General features: G+C 37.7%; 1 protein-coding gene across 1 annotated transcript in view; it reads left to right on the forward strand.

Moving 5' to 3' along the window:
• ABCB5 (ATP binding cassette subfamily B member 5) overlaps positions 1 to 17,402 on the forward strand; it is a 170,276-nt gene that overhangs the window by 28,209 nt on the left and 124,665 nt on the right. Inside the window, 6 exon segments of the mRNA XM_027774185.1 lie at positions 4,716 to 4,907; positions 4,992 to 5,163; positions 9,322 to 9,446; positions 9,527 to 9,704; positions 16,710 to 16,823; positions 17,165 to 17,275. Of these exon segments, the coding sequence (XP_027629986.1) occupies positions 4,716 to 4,907; positions 4,992 to 5,163; positions 9,322 to 9,446; positions 9,527 to 9,704; positions 16,710 to 16,823; positions 17,165 to 17,275 (892 nt within the window).

Raw genomic sequence — 17,402 nt, forward strand, 5'->3', positions numbered from 1 at the left:
CAGTTACAAGTAGCAAGCCACTGCTCAGCTGCTTCAGGAAAACCACTCTCTTGCCTCTGTGGCGTCCAGTGAGGATGATCAGAATGGTCTCAGGAGTGATGCTAGCTCGCAGCTTTCTCACATGCTGACTGAAGGGTTTTTTGCCATGGCTCAACAGCTTTCGAGGCACATCTTCAGTAGGATAATACCTAGGCATTTTGTGCAGTTTAACCATCCAGGTACCACCATTCTTGTCTCCACCAACTGTTCTTGTGACAGTCGCAAGAACCTTCTTTTTCTTTTTGATCCTGGATTTAGTGGCTGAGTATTTCCTCTTATACATGGCCTTCCTGGAATACATGGCAGACCAGGAGTATCTGCTGATGCCCCAGACTAGGACGGGGTTTTGGCTGCAATGGGGCTTCCTCTTCTTGGGCTTTTTAGCCTTGGGGTCACCCTTTTTAACCTTGCCAATAGCATCAGCCTTCTTGGCTTTCAGGTTTCTTCTCCTTAGCATCCTGCTTTGCAGCTTTTTCACCTGCCATCTTGTATAGTGGGGCCAGTCTATGTCTTCTAATTGGAGAATTTAATTCATTAACATTCAATGTTATCAATATTTGTGGATCTGTCCCTGTCATTTTGTTAGCCATTTTCTTGGCTGTTATTTGTTCTCATTTCTATCTCTTTGTAGTTTTATAATATTGCTCCCTTCAGTACTTCTTGAAGAGCTGGTCTAGTATTGGTGAATTCTTTGTTTTTGTTTGTCTGTGATGACTTCATTCATTCTTCCCATTTGGAGGATAACCTTGCTGACGATAGTATTCTTGATTGATTTTCTTTTTCTTTCTGTATTTGAATATGTCTTCCTATTCTTCTTGCCTGCATTGTTTCAGTTGAGAGATTTGATGTTAGCCTATGAGGTTAATCTTTGTAAGTGATTTGATGTTTCTCTCTTGCCATTTTTAGAATCTTGTCTTTGTGATTTTTACCATTCTGGCTATGATGCGCCAAGGAGAGAATCTTCTTGTGTTCATTCTGTTTAGAGTCCCTTATATTTTTTGGGTCTGGATATCTGAATGCTTCTCTAGATTTGGGAAGTTTTCTGCAAGTATTTCATGGAATAGATCTTCAATGTCCTTGTCCAATTCTTTGCCTTTTGGAATATCTATTATTGGGATATTTGGGCAATCAGTAGTGTCTGGTATTTCTTGTGTGTTGTCCTCATTTCTTTTAATTATTTTTTCATTATTTTTGGTGGTTTTATCTAAGTCAAAGGTTTTGTCTTCAAGCTTAGAGATTCTGTCTTCTGCATGATCCAATCTGTTATTCTTTAGAGAGAGGTCTTGATTTCCTGAATTGCTGTCTTTATCTCTAAAAGTTCTGATTGATTCTACTTATGGTGTCTACTTCCTCCTTCAAATCCTGTGAAGACTTACTCATCTCTGTCCTCATGAATATTCTGAACTGTTTCTGACATTCCTGCAATTTTTTTAATGCTGTCGATGGCTGAAGAATTGCTCTGTTCTACTGAGGGGGAGATGTTTCCTGCCTTCCCATATTTCTTGTGTGTCTGCACTGGTTTCTAGTTTGGTTTCTAGTCATTTGATGGTTTATATGCTTCTTCCTACTTTTCTGGTGTCAACTCTATAGTGTTGTGGATAAAAAAATCTCTACTTCTTAGACATGTTCTTGGTAGAGGGCCTTGTCTTCCTATCAGAGAAGTGTGTCTATAGCCAGCTTTAGGTGTTGATTCCTTTCCCAGTCTTTCAGGACCAGGTGCACCTGCAGATGGCTGAACGTTTCAACTGGGGGAGTGAACATGGTTCAGAGAACTATGAATTCTCAAAATATTCCTGGATGGGCAGAAGACAGCTAGAGGTCTGAGATGGTCTTCCTGCCTCAGTTTGTTGCACTGACTACTTCTTCTCTCTGCTCCACAGAACAAACTCTGGGGGTAATGGCACCAAAGGGATATGGGAGGAGCCACTCTGGAATGTACCTAGGGCAGTTGAAGGGCAGTGGAAGGCCTGAGGTGGTGGTCTTCTTCCCTAGGTTTGTCTCAGTGACTACTGCTACTCCCTGCTCCATGGTGTGGGCTCCAAATAAATAATTAGTTAAAAAATGTATTTGTGAATAATGTGAGATAAGGATATAAATGTAATCTTTTTTACATGTGGCTCTCCAGTTATCCAGCATCATTTATTGAAAAGATTATCCTTTCTCCACTGAATTGCCTTGGAACCTTTGCTAAAAGTCAACTATCTGAAAATGCAAGAGTTAATTTCTGTCCTTTCAATTCTGCTGCACTTATTGGTATATCTATCCTTATACCAATACCACACTGTCTTGATTATTGTAGTTTCATAGTTTAAATAAAAAAGGCCGGAGGTATAAGCCCTCCAACTTTTTTCTTTTTAGAAATTAGTTTGGATTTTTTTACTCCATTACATTTCTATATAAATTTTAGAATCACTCTGAATTTCTGCAAAAAGGCCTACTGAGATTTTTTATAGGAATTGCATTGAAGCTACATTGGGGGGGATGATTGTCATCTTAACAACATCAAGTGTTCCAATCCATGAATATGTATTGTTTCTCTATTTATATCTTCTTTCATTTCTAATTTTTTGAAAGTTGAGCAGATAAGGTCATCCCATACTTAAATCTTCCAGTGGTCTTCTTGGAATAAGACCTGAATGATGCACTGTAGCTAAAATCCCTATGATATGCCAAATTTTCCTACTTCATCATTTCATACCACTTCGGACTTGGACTTATGTTATTTGACATGCTAACCTTTATTTCTGCCTCAGTCTCTCATGTGAGAAATATGTCTCCTCTCTCTCTCAAATATTCCTTTTTTTTCTTTTTTTTTTTTGAAGAGGTTTTTGCTATAAGGCGTGTGCACTCACCAGAAAAACAGACAGTCAGAGAGACAGAAAGCGAGAAATCACCCCCTGGGGGGATGGCCACATCACAATTCCTTCTCGTCTAGTCTCCTCTTGGGATCTTGGGCACACATGCACACGTGCTCAGCATGAGTTTAAGCCACCAGGTTTGGGACTAGAACCACGGTCAACTACATGGGAGTCCAGCGACATAGCCATTACACCAACTGCTGGTCCCCTCTTCTTGCTTTTTTTATAACTGGTCTTATTTTACTTTACTTCATTTTACATTCTATATTTTACCTAGCTAGAATATTACTTCCACAAAGAAATCTTTATTTAAAAAATTATTCATTTGATGTATTATAGGGCATATGCACTCACCAGAGAGAGAGAAAGAGAGAGAGAAAGTGAGAAAGTGAACTGCCAGGTATGAGACTTGAACAGCCATGTGGGTCCAGCACCCCAACCACCACACTAGCTGCTAACCCCAAAGAAATTTTTCTTAAGTAATCTATTCTTCTGTGCTAGCTCTCCAAGTCTACATTTACCCACTAATTATTCTGTAACCCATCACCCTATTGAGTTCCTTCATAAAACAATCAAAATCTTTCTCTTTATATATTGTCTGTGTGCTGCCTCCACAATGGAAATATTTAATATCTTGTTCATGGCTGTATCTCTACAGTCACACATACGAGTGTCCAGTATATGTTTGTATATGTTTATTAAAGGACTACATTTCTTTTCTGGTCTCCTACTGTTAGACACTTTGAATGTCTTCAGCTTACCTTGGGGTAAATTCCTTCTTATTGAATTCTGGATTTAATGGTGTGTGTGTGTGCGTGTGTGTGTGCACGTGTGTGTGTGTGTGTGTGTGTGTGTGTGTGTGTATTAAGAGATTTTTCCTATAGGGTGCACAGTTTCACCAGAAAGACAGAGAGACAGAAAGTGAGAAATCACCCTCCAGGGTGGGATGGCCCTACAGCAATCCCTTCTCCTCAGATCTCCTCTCAGGATTTTGGGCATAAACGCACATACACCTGGCATGAGTTTAAAATCGCTGGGTCCAGGACTCAAACCACATTCAACTAAGTGGGAGTCCAGCAATGTAACCATTATGCCATCTGCTGCTCACAATGGTATGTATATTTTAAAAGTTTTTTATCAAATGTTTTGACTACTACAATTTTCTTTTTATTTAACTCTTACATTTACTTTTCCATGAGCTAGAGAGGCACAGAGAAACAGTATGCCCAATAGGGTCTAAATGCCAGGATCTACCCCTAACACCTCAGCCAGTCCTGGATCATAGGCAAGCAGGTGTCTGACATATTCAAAGAGGTCTCTGGACTTGAACTGGGAGCCTTCCCATGTGGGATTCTTTTGCAGGGCATTGCCTTTTACCACTACATCACTGTCTGGCCCCCATGACCACTACCATCTTCTTTGCCCTCTTGTTCAACCTATAGCTATCTTAATTATCTACGTGTAACTTTTTCCTATGAAAGAGTCAACTGAAAGAAGATATAAAGAGCAAGTATGTTTTAAACTACTAATTCCCTGCTGCTAATATAAAAGAGGCATACCCTAAATGTCCTACCAGGGAAACGTAGACATTCAACATGCTTCTCTCTCTCTCTCTCTCTCTCTCTCTCTCTCTCTCTCTTTCTCTCTCTCTCTCTCTTTCTCTCTCTCTCTCTCTCTCATGGCTGGTTATTTTTAGTCATATTTTAGGATCTAGCATAAATGTTCTTAATGAAATACTATAACAGATTTTACTTTATTTCATTTCACTTGGTATCGAGGGTGAAAAAGTATCTAACATTTATGATCATCTTTCTTCAGGTTGACCCTGTATTATGTTGGAATAGGAGTCACTGCCCTGATTTTTGGCTACCTGCAGACTTCCTTTTGGGTTATAACTGCAGCACGGCAGACCAAGAGAATGAGAAAACAGTTTTTTCACTCAGTTTTGGCACAGGATCTCAGCTGGTTTGATGGCTGTGACATTGGTGAACTTAACACTCGCATGACTGAGTAAGAGGACGAACATGCAGTACATCAACTTTGTCTTCAAATATGACATATAAATACTTAACTACATTTATCTATTTGTTTTAGTGACATCAACAAAATCAATGATGGTATTGGAGACAAGATTGCTCTGTTATTTCAAAACATCTCTACTTTTTCTATTGGACTATTGATTGGCTTGGTGAAGGGCTGGAAGCTCACCCTGGTGACTCTATCCACATCTCCTCTTATCATGGCTTCAGCAGCAGTGTGTTCTAGGGTATGCAAATATATAATAAGTGGTTGACTGGGGGCAGAAGTGTGAACTAGATGTCTTAGTGAGTTTGTCAAAAAAATACATTCCATTTTTCCATGTCCTAGAATACAAAGGGATACTAGACATTACAAATACTTTTGATTTAGTTCATTATTAATTGCATTTCTATCTTCAAATTATTTGCCTAAAATAAAGCTTATTTTTAGCATCTTACTAACATTAAAAAAATCCTCTTCATTTAGCAGCCTAATGCAACTTCAAATAGTTACATGGGTTAAGTAATGCTATTATACATGCAATGGTTAGTTGTCTCTGCTAGGAGAACCTTGTGTGTTCTAAATTCCCAGATAAATTTGTTTCTCTGGCTAAAACAGAATGAGAAAATATTAAAACACTTTATTACATCAGCTTCGAGTTTTTACTTTTTATAAGGCTTTGATTTTTTTTTTCGCTATAGGGCGCGTGCGCTCGCCAGACAGACAGAGACAGAGAGATAGAAAGCGAGAAATCACCCCCCAGGGGGGATGGCCACGCCGTAATCCCTTCTCCTCCATTCTCCTCTTGGGATCTCGGGCACGCACGCACACGCGCCCGGCGTGAGTTTAAGCCGCCGGGTCCGAGATACGAACTGCGGTCGACTACGTGGGAGTCCAGCAACATAGCCATTACACTAACTGCTGGTCCCAATATTCTTTACCTCATCTTGTCTTTGGCAAATTTACCAGGATATCTACCCATCTTTTAGTTTAGAGGTATAAGGGTTTAATTTTGCAATAGTAATTGTTCTTTATGGAAATTAAATTCATAAAATTTACTGAGTTAACTTACTACATAATATATAAACTTAACCAAACAGAATTTTCAAGAAAAAAAATTAAGGTTGACTAATTCCTTAACAATAGGCTTGGATACTAAAACAACCAATCTTTTTTCTTTTCTTTTTATTTATAGGTAGAAAGTAAAGCTACTTTACTTTTTTAAATTATAATTTCTGGTTTACAGAAATTATATAATCTGTGTACATCTTTGTGGGGTACAGTATTGTTGTTGTTGTGCTGCTTTTAGGATTTTGCCACAGGGCAAATGTGCTCACCAGAGACAGACAGAAATAGAGGGAAAGTGAGTAATCATCCCCTGGGAGACATGGCCATACCACTATCCCTTCGCCTCCAGTCTCCTATTGAAATTCTGAGCAGATACCTGGAATGATTTTCAACCTGCCATGTCTGGGACTCAAACCACATTGTTGACCATGTGGGAGTCCAGTACCTTAACATCCACACCACGTGCTAGATCCTAGAATTTATTTTTATGTGCCAGAAGGAGCATATGTTCTCCAGAGAGATAGACAGAGAGACAGACAAAGAGAAAAAGGAGAAAACACCCCACGGAGAATAGTCATATCACAATCCCTTCTCCTCTCTCTTCCTTCTTTCTGTATTTTGGGAATGGACACACATGCACCCAGTGTGTTTCTTAAGCCATGGAGTTCAAGAACAATGTGATCAGCCATGTGAGATCCAGTAGTCCTAACCACCAGGGCATGGATCCAGCCCTAGTACGGTTTTATAATGCATGTATACAACGTATAATAATCAAATAAAGGATATAAACATATCAATCTTCTTCAACATTGAATATTATATTGTTAAGTATATTTGATATTCATTATAATACTTTTCTTAAAAGTATGTATTAAATTTTCAATAGCGTATCTTACTCTGCTCTTACACTGTTCTATAGCCTATTCGACTTGTTTGCATGCATTCCTGTGTCTGTTAAATCATGTTCTCCCAAGCTACTTCCCCTGCTATCCTATCCCATTCCACCTCTAATCCCTGTATAACTTCTGATATCTATCAATACTCCCTCTATACTGGGCCATGGACAGCACTGGTCTGTGAGACTGTTGGGGTTGGGCTGTAGATGGATGCTGGCCCTCTAGGCCCCATGGCAAGGGCTGGGCAGCCAATGAGCCAGCAAATGAGCACACTTCACCTGTGTGTTTGCAGCCACTACCCATCACTTATATTGCCACCTGGGCTCTACCTCCTTATCAGATCAGCAGCAACTGGTTTCTTATGGGAGTGCAAATCCCATTGTTATATGATTGTTTCCTGTGCATTGCAATGTGGTAGTGGTGGAAATGGGGTGCACAGAGGATGTGGTGCACTTGTGTCATCCTGTGACCCATGCCCCACCCTCCCATCCCCTGTCAGTAGAGGGATTGTCTTCCATGTGGCTACTCCTTGGTTCCAGGAAGGTTGGGGACTACTACCCTATACTATCAAGTCCTTTAGCTTCTGCGAAAGAATATGGACACTCTGAGCACATGTTAAGTGGGGACATAAAGTATTTGTCTTTCACAGCCTGGCTTATTTTACTTAGTATTTTATCTCTTAGGTTCATCTACTTTTCATCAAACAACAGAATATCAATCTTATAGCAGAGTAGTGTGCTGATAGATAGATAGATAGACAGACAGACAGACAGATCTCATTTTATCATTTACTATGATTTCTAGCGTTGACCTTGTAACCTTTGTTACATCTTCATCCCCAGTTCATTTGAAATGAGGACCTCTTGGGACCAGCAGAAATGTATAATGGCTATGTTGCTGGACTCCCACGTAGCCAATCATGGTTCAAGTCCCAGACCTGGTGGCTTAAACCTCACACTGGGCACGTGGGTGTGGATGCCCAAGATCCTGAGGAGAATGGAGGAAAAGGGATTGCAGTGTGGCCATCCCCCCTAGGGGGTGGTTTCTTGCTTCCTGTCTCTCTGTCTCTGTCTCTCCAGCAAGCGCACGTACCCTATAGTAAAAGTCTATCTCAAAAAAGAAAGAAATGAGTACATATTAGAAGAAAGACTGCCAAGTAGGTTACTAAAATCAGAGCCTTACCTTCCAGGGAAGAGAGGTAAACAGCAATGAGAAATCTAAGTTCTGATACTGTATTAACTGTTCATTAAGAGGAAGAAAATGAAGGTCATGGTTATTCAATGACTAGAGATTCCAGGGCAAATTGTTTCCAGCTTCCTTTGATTCCATTTAATTTGCCAATTAAATTATTAAATACTCACTATGTACAAAGTTTTGCGCCTCCCCCAGTTATATGCTATCATTAATTATATATGATAAATAATTAACTTTTGGGGACCAGCAGGTGGCGTGGTGGTTAAGGTGCTGGTCACTCCCACATGGCTGACCACGGTTTGAGTCCCAAACCTGGTGGCTTGCTTTCTCACTTTCTCTCTCTCTGCCTCTCTGGTCAAATTAAAATAAATAAATGAATAAATAAAATTACAAATAACTCCAAAAAATCATATTAAAAATAATTAATTAATTAACTTTACTACATGAATTCAAAAAATTAGTATTACTTAACCTTAGACCACCCTCTCACTTAAACATCCATCCAAATATGTCTTATATAAAATTAACTCCACTTACATAGAAAGTATTTTGAAAGTGAATAGATTTACTATGTGAGAAGCCATTCATTATAAACTCACAGCTCTGATGGCAATGTCCCTGCTATCTCCTTTCATAAAGCTTCTGCACCAAGTACAGAAATACAAAGGACTAGTAAATGGGACATATAACATAGAAAAAGGCACCTTCTGATTTCAAATTTTGAGAAATCAAGTAAATCTGTTTACTAACACCACAGTGATATATTCTCCTCTTTCTCTCTAAAATCACCTCTGATGTTCAAAGATGTATTTCCCTGGCAGGATGCATTCTGCAGCAGTAGTTTCTAGGTCACACCCCACATATATGCAGGATCATGTTCAGCTTTCTGCTACAGTTCTGTGACCCATACCCTTTTGAAGCCTTGCTTAATTAGTTACATGATCCAAATCAAGTCAAATAGATTAATTCCCAGAATTCATCCAGAAGGAGAGAGAGTTCTAATATCCTTCTCCAAATCAAGCTTTTTCCAATCTTACCAATATAGATATCCATTTCTAAAAATGTTTTCAAAAATACAGAGAGAATAAAACAGCAAAGTTCTACAGGCAGAGGAAAAGTGGACAGAGATTAAGCTTCTAGATAATGTTACACTACCAAAACTTCAGAGTGTACCTGAATTAAATGCTCTAACATTATTACTATCATGGATTCTTTCTTTGGTTAACTGTGGTCATGAATTATTACAGATGGTCATCTCACTAACCAGTAAGGAATTAAGTGCATATTCCAAAGCTGGGGCTGTAGCTGAAGAAGTCTTGTCATCAATCCGAACAGTTGTATCCTTTGGAGCCCAAGAGAAAGAAATTCAAAGGTCTGTCCCTTTATTTATGACAAAATATACTTGGCTTTATTTTACTCAAAGGCTATTACATTGTGTTTTGTCTTTATAAGGTACACACAGAATCTGAAAGATGCAAAGGATGTTGGCTTAAAAAAGGCTATAGCTTCAAAATTGTCCCTTGGTGCTGTGTATTTCTTCATGCATGGAACCTATGGACTTGCTTTTTGGTATGGAACCTCTCTGATAATCAATGGAGAACCTGGTTATACCATTGGAACCGTTCTTGCAGTAAGTCTTGTTAGAGAAAAAATACAATAGTCCTAACCTAATCTTCTTAGTCCCTAGAGTTTAAAAAAAAATTCCTTTATTTTTTTTTTAGTCTTTGTTTTTGGAAAGGTTTTTTGCCATAGGGCACATGCGCTCAACAGACAGAAAGAGACAGAGAGACAGAAAGTGAGAAATCATCCCCCAGGGCGGATGGCCACGCCGCAATCCCTTCTCCTCCATTCTCCTCTCAGGATCTTGGACACGCACGCACATGCGCCCGGCGTGAGTTTTAAGCCACCCGGTCCGGGACGAGAACCGCGGTCGACTATGTGGGAGTCCAGCGACATAGCCATTACGCTAACTGCTGGTCCCCTAGAAAAATTCCTCTTTGTCCCTAGAGTTTTGAAAAATTCCTCTTTGAGTGAAGATGATATTCAAAGATGAAGGTCTTTAATAAACAAGTATGTTTCCCTCAAATGATTTATACATACCTTTAAACTGTAGTTAAGAATTGACAGGATTGGGGCCAGCAAGTGGCATAGTGGTTAACATACTAGACTCCCACATGGTCAACTGTGGTTCAAGGGCTGGCTCAGCAGCTTGAAACTCATGCCAGGCACGTGTGTGTGTACCGAAAATCCCAAGAGAAGCATGGAGGAGAGGAAATTATCATCACCCAGGGGGTGATTTCTTACTTTCTCTCCCTCCATCTCTGTCTCTTTGGTGAGTGTATGAACCCTAAAGTAAAAATCTCTCCAAAAACAAACAAAAAGAGAATTGACAGGCTTTATTAACCCAACATGACTTAAGTGTCCTTGTCAAGCCAACTATCATGCTTTTAGAACACTGCGCACGTGGGTGTGCATGCCCAAGATCAGACATTGTGGATGAATGGAACAGGATAGATACCGCAGAAATAAACCCAAAACATACAGTCAACTGAACTTTGACAAAGGGTACCAGTCAATCCAGTGGGAAGTGGGTAAAGGAAAACCTCTTTAGCAAATGGTGCTGGAAAAACTGGATATTCACCTGCTGAAAGATGAATCTGAACCCCTAACTCTCACCATTGACAAAAATAAACTCAAAGTGGATCAAGGATTAAACCTAAGACCTCAAACTATAAAACTACTGCTAGAAAATACTAGGGAAACTCTGGGAGATATTGAGCTACGCAAAGACTTCTTAAATATGACCCCAAAAGCACAGTCAATAATCCCAAAAATAGACAAGTGGAATTACATTAGATTAAGAAGTTTCTACGTGGCAAAGACACAGTAATTAGTGTAACTTGACAGCCCAGAGAATGGAAGAACATTTTTGTAAACTATGCTTCAATAAGGGAATAATAACCAGAATACACAGTGAACTCAAGTGGCTTACCCCCCCAAAAAAAATGATCAACCAAATTAAAAGATGGGAAAATCTGCTGCATAAACAACTCTCTAAAGAAGACATATCAGCAGTCAAAAGGCATATGAAAAAAGGCTCAACATCCCTCATGATAAGGGAGATGCAGATCAAAACCACAATAAGATACCACCTAACCCCAGTCAGAATGACTAAAATTAAAAAAAAAAAAAATTGTTAAGTGCTCATGATGGGATGTGGTGAAAGGGGAACTCTTCTACACTGCTGGTGGGAATGTACATTGCTCTAGCCACTGTGGAGAACAATATGGAGATTCCTCAAAGATCTACAAATAGAACCATCATATGATCCAGCAATCCCACTCCATGGTATCTACCCAAAGGACAGAAGAACACTTAGTTGGAAACACTTAGCTTGTACATTAATGTTTACTGCAGCATTATTCACAACTGCTAAGACATGATGGAATCAATACAAATGTCCACAAACAGAAGAATGGATTAAAATGTGTGGCAAATATACTCTCAGCCATAAAAAAACAAGACCCGATATTTTGACAGAAAGTGGATGAATATGGAAGATTTACTGCTGAGTGAAGCAAGTCAGCCTATAAAGGATAGACATTGTATGTCTCCACTTATTACATACCAACTGTCCACACTCTATGGCCAAAACTGAAAGAGTGGAGGATATAGAAACATAGAAAATGGTTATAGATACCAAATACAGTGTGAGAAGAGGGTGAGAGAAGGAGAAGGGTCTGAGGAAAGACATTAAGGAGAAAAATACAGAGGTAAGACATTTATGGGATAAAGAAATATCATCTGTTGATGATAACATGTACAGTATCCCCAACTGGACTGGTAAGAAATGTATTCTTGTTGGAACATTCACTTTACAAGCTAAGTGATGTATGTGACTGAATGTGTAAAAGAAATTAAAAAAAAAAATTGGGAAGAAAAATAAGTTATCTTTATCCTAGAAACTGAATTTGAGCTAAATAATAAATCAGCTTGAGGTTAGCCAGTGGCATGGTGGTTAAGGCATTTCCCACATGGTCTAGTGCATCACTGGATCCCAGATCTGGCGGCCTGAAAAACACACTGGGCACTTGTGCCTGCATGCCAAAAATCCTGACTGGAGAATGGAAGAAAAGGGATTTCAGCCTAGCCATCCTCAATTTAGTTATTTCTCACTTTTCTTCTTTTTCTTCTTCTTCTTCTTCTCTCTCTTCCTTTCTCTCTCCCTCTCTCTCTCTCTCTCTCTCTCTCTCTCCAGTGAGTCCATGTGCTCTATAGCAAAAATTAAAACAAAAATAAACAAAAAAGACAAAAACAAAAATGCCACAGATTTCTGGATCCCAACTCCCAGAGTTTTGCTCCAGTAAATCTGGGGTGAGGCCCCTAAAAGAGTGGCCCATGGAATTTTTAAAAAATAATTATCTATTTAATTTTTAAATTTATTATTATTATTTGCTATGGGACACACATTATCATCAGAGAGAAAGAGAGGAAAAGTGAAAAAGGAAGCTGTCAAGTCTGGGACTCAAATCCAGTCAGCCTTGTGTCTAACAATCACACCACCTGCTGGACCTGGCCTATGGAAGCTTAATTATTGTTTTTAAGATATATTACTAACTTGATCCTGAGAATGATACCAAACTTCAGCTCTGAAGTATTGATTTCCTTGACCAAAAATAGTTTCTGCTGACACGTCTTACTCCAGATTCATTTCTAGTGGGTAGGGTACCTCAGCCACCTTCTCTCCATTCCTCTCTGTCTCTCTCTGTCTCTCTGTGACTTTTAATATTTTTTTAAGTTAAAGTATTCTCTGGACTCAATACCTTGCTTTATTGTGTTAATTGCTGCCTTTCCACATTACATTTAGGAAAGGCACAAACCCAGGCCAGGCTCATCCTGAGTTGAATACTGAACTTCAGCTTTGAAATACTGATTTCATTTTTTTTCAATTTTTGCTTTTTAAACTTAAGATCTAACTTTTTTATTATCTTTTTTATTATTTTCTCCTTTTTATTTTATTTTTTCTTCTTCTTTTCTCTTCTCTAATTCTTTTTCTTTATCTTTATTCATTGGCTGCTCAGTCTCTATGCGGTAAATACCTAGACAGGTCCAAGGGAAGAGCTTCCAAACATTTGAATATGATTAGGTTCAGACCATTCCTCTATTCCCACTGAATTTAATACTCAAAGAGTAAAAACAGAACAGAAGAGAGATTGCAGATCACCTCCTTCTGGATGTCTCTGAATGCTCAGACTGAAATTCAAGAATTAGGAAGAAAAGTACTATCCATCAGATGATTAGAAATCACTGCAGGGTCAAAAGATACACGGGAAAGGAATAAAATTCCTCTCCTCCAAGGGAAAATAATAACTCCTCTTGATCCTCAGATAGTACAATGAAACTCATGAAAATGTCTGATAAAGAATTTGAGAATATTTATAATGACAAAGCTTACAGAGATGGAAGAGAAGAGAGACAACGAACTGCAGAAGAGACAGGAGAAAGGAGCTGATGAGTTCCAAGAAATGAAGAAATTCTTGCAAGATTTAAAATAGGAAATACACATTATAAAAAAGAATCAAATGGATCTGTTAGAGATGAAGGCTATAATTCAGGAAGTCAAAACCTCCCTGGAAAGTATTAAAAGCAGACTAAATCATACAGAAAATCAAATCTCAGATGTAGAAAACAGAATTGATGTCCTAAAAAAATCCACCATGAAGACTGAGAAAATTGCCCCCAAAATGAGAATAATATACAAGAAATACTAGATACCATCAAATATCCAAACATCCAGGCAATTGGTATCCCAGAAGGCAAAGAGACTCATAAAGGCATTGATAATCTATTCCATAAAATCCTGCAAAAAAACTTTCCAAACCTAGGGGGGCATTCAAATACCCAGACCCAAGAAATACAAAGGACCCCAAATAGAATCAACCTTCTCCAAGACACATTATAGCCAGATTGACCAAAACCAAAGACAAAGACAAGATACTAAGACTGGCAAGAGAAAGGCGTCAAGTTACCTACAAAGGATATCCCATCAGGCTAAAAGCAGACCTCTCATTGGAAACAATGCGAACAAGTAAAGAATGGGAAAATATATTCAAAGTGTTAAGGGAAGAGCAATTTCAAGGAGAATACTGTAGCCAGCAAGATTATCCTTCATATGGGAAGAAAAAACAAGAACATCCTCAGATATACAAAATCTGAAAGAATTTACCAACACTAGACCAAATCTCCAAGAAGTTCTCAAGCGAGTGTTGTAACAGGAAAATTAAATACAGACACACAGAAATCAGAGTTCAAAAACTAAGGAGATGGCCAACTTAATAGCAGAAACAAGTCTGGAGTTGAATATTATATCCCAAATTTAATCAAGTAGATCAAACCACAACAGAAGATAGATTGAGTACATGAGACTGAATTGATGAAATAGAATTTTATGAATTTTGACTAAAACATTGCTGATTTTCTTCTAGGCTTTGTTTTCAGGTTTTAAGGATTTTTGTCCTGTCTTGAGCTGCTGATAGGTTAATGTACCTACTATTTGAAAAGAATCCTAACCTGCTTAATGGCTTTAAGTGTGAAGCAAAGTTCCTTAGCATTTCTTTGATTTTTTAAAGCTAAAACTGCTTTTCTTGAAATTAAAAAAATATATTAAAAAAGACCTATTTAATGACCATAATAAGTTGTAGCATCAGCCAGGTGCTACCTTATAGTATATTCATTCTACTCAGAGTTTCATGCCTAAAGTCAGACATGTACTCAGATATGTATATACCAGCTGAACTTGCTATTTAAAGAGTTTAGATTATTTAAGAAATTCTGTGAATCAATAAAATGTGGGGGGTAGGGAGAAAGGAATGGAAAACAGTGGTAAACACCTGAGAGTGTGTGGGAGGAGGCGAGGAAATGGCAGAAGGTGAGAAATACGAGTTAAAAAAAATATACAGATAGATAAATAAGAAAATAGAAATGGAAAATTATTGATGATAACATGTATGATAAAGCCACTATGCAGTATATTCTGGATGGGAAATCATCTTGTATGCTGTGACGATGCTCAGAGAATGAATGTAAATTAATTAATTTTTTTAAAAAATGTTTCAGAAGAAAAAAATATGAAAAAAAGTTTTGATATGTAAAGTAAATTTTTGTGGAAAAATGTTAAAGAATAAATAAATAAATAAATAAACAGAAAAAAAGATATATTACTAACTCATTACAACTCAGATAACTAATAACTTGAAGTGAGCAATATTATTGGAGAGGATCTTCGAGAGGCTCAAAAGGTAAAATCTCACTGAAATATTTGTCCTAAACATGTATCAGATGAAACCTACTCTGTAATAAATATTACTAGGCCTAGAGAAAAAAACAAAGAAGAGTCAAAATTAAATTCTCTGCTGGGAGACACAGAGTTTTCTTAGTCTAGCAGTCAAAAAGGTCAGTCTCTAGGGAGACTTTTCCTTGTTTTAACCTGCTGAGATAAAATGACACTCTACTTTCACCTTGTTAAGTGTCTTCCCTCTGCAAATATTCTGTAATTGGATGTACTCTCTGTCCTCTCAGCAGACAGTAATGGTATAACAGACTACATACAGCTCTGTCCAACATCACAACTTAGAATCTTTCATTTCCTATGGATTTTTTTAAAAATTATTTATTGTATTTTATCTATTCATTCACTTATTTTTTAATTTGACCAGAGAGAGAGAGAGAGAGGGTGAGAGTGAGAGAGAGAGGAAGTGAGAAAGCAAGCCACCAGATTTAGGACTTAAACCCTGGTCGGCCATATAGGAGTGTCCAGCACCTCAACTACCATGCCACCTACTGGTCTATTAAATTACAATTTATTAATTTATCCTGTTAAATTTCAACAATAAACAGATCAGTTCAAGATCAAGAAACATCTGTTTTGCTGAATCAAACTGATCTGTTCTATATACTTCAATCCTCCTTTGGCCTTCCTATTATACATAGATTCCTCTCAATTAGATTCACTATTTTAATCTGAAACTAAGCTTTTCATCTATCTCATATAAAATAAAATATGAGCAACAAGAATTTTTGGCTCATGCTGTTCAATTTGTGAGGGACTGGGTAAATTACTTGTTCAGCCTCACCTATGTGATTAAGAGTACTGCACCAAGCTTGTGGGATTCTTTCCTTATTTGACTTTTTATAAAGAGAGCTGTCTGAAAATTAAAAGTTGTTCAGTAACACATTAATTCAAAAAAGTAGGGGCAGAAATAGTATCATGTCTCTGAGCTAATGAAATCTATTATACTCTTCTCTTCAAAGTTCAAAGGGTTGGTTAGCAAGAAGAGGGTATTTCCCTTCTTACCCAGGGAACTCATGCATGCCCAGCACCCTCAGTTGGCAGATTTTCCTGCTCAGATCTCCTAGCATGTGATAACTACAAGACTAAGGGATGATCAAAAATTGTTCTGCTTTAGAAAAAAGCTGAGGATACTTGGATTAATTTTTGTTTCCTTCATACTAGATTGCTTTTTCCATTCCTTCTTACCTAATTAATATCTATGAACCTAAATCAATTATAAACTTCATTCTGTTGTCTGTTTTATATAACTGCAGAATGGTAAATATTACTTTTTCCTTCCTGTAGGTTTTCTTTTGTGTAATCCATAGTAGTTACTGCATCGGTGCTGCAGCCCCTCACTTTGAAACCTTCACCATAGCCCGAGGAGCCGCCTTTAATATTTTTCAGGTGATTGATAAGGTAAGTCCTCTTATTGCTTTAAAGAATAACTACCATGAGTGTAAGAGAGAGATTAAAAATATTTTTTTTCTAAAGAAAAGAAATAGACACACTCATTTCTGTTAACGGTAGAATATGTTGGCCAATTGGCTATGGAAAGAGACATTGCTTTTAACTCTTTCCATGAGGGGACTACTCCTTACTGAAACCTTCATGTCTAATTCAATGTAGCTCTATGGCAGAAAGAAAGCCACTGTAAAAAAAAAAAAAAAAAATTAAACACTATTTTTAAACTATTTTTAGAATATAGATTATCAACTTAGTCTTTTGAAGATTTATAATTTTCCCTTTGTTTTTCCAAGAAACCCAGTATAGATAACTTTTCAACAACTGGATATAAGCCTAAATGGATAGAAGGAACAGTAGAATTTAAAAATGTTTCTTTTAATTATCCATCAAGACCATCTATCAAGGTATGTAGAATAAAATTACATAATTGTACAGTCTTCTGATACTATCTTCTAATGATTAAGAGCTCCTCTTAGGAGATTTGGAATCATTTTGATAAAGATTTCAGATACTTAAGACATCTGAATAGGT

The sequence above is a fragment of the Tupaia chinensis genome, unplaced genomic scaffold (assembly GCF_000334495.1).
Source record: "Tupaia chinensis unplaced genomic scaffold, TupChi_1.0 Scaffold000410_1, whole genome shotgun sequence".
Taxonomy (NCBI): domain Eukaryota; kingdom Metazoa; phylum Chordata; class Mammalia; order Scandentia; family Tupaiidae; genus Tupaia; species Tupaia belangeri.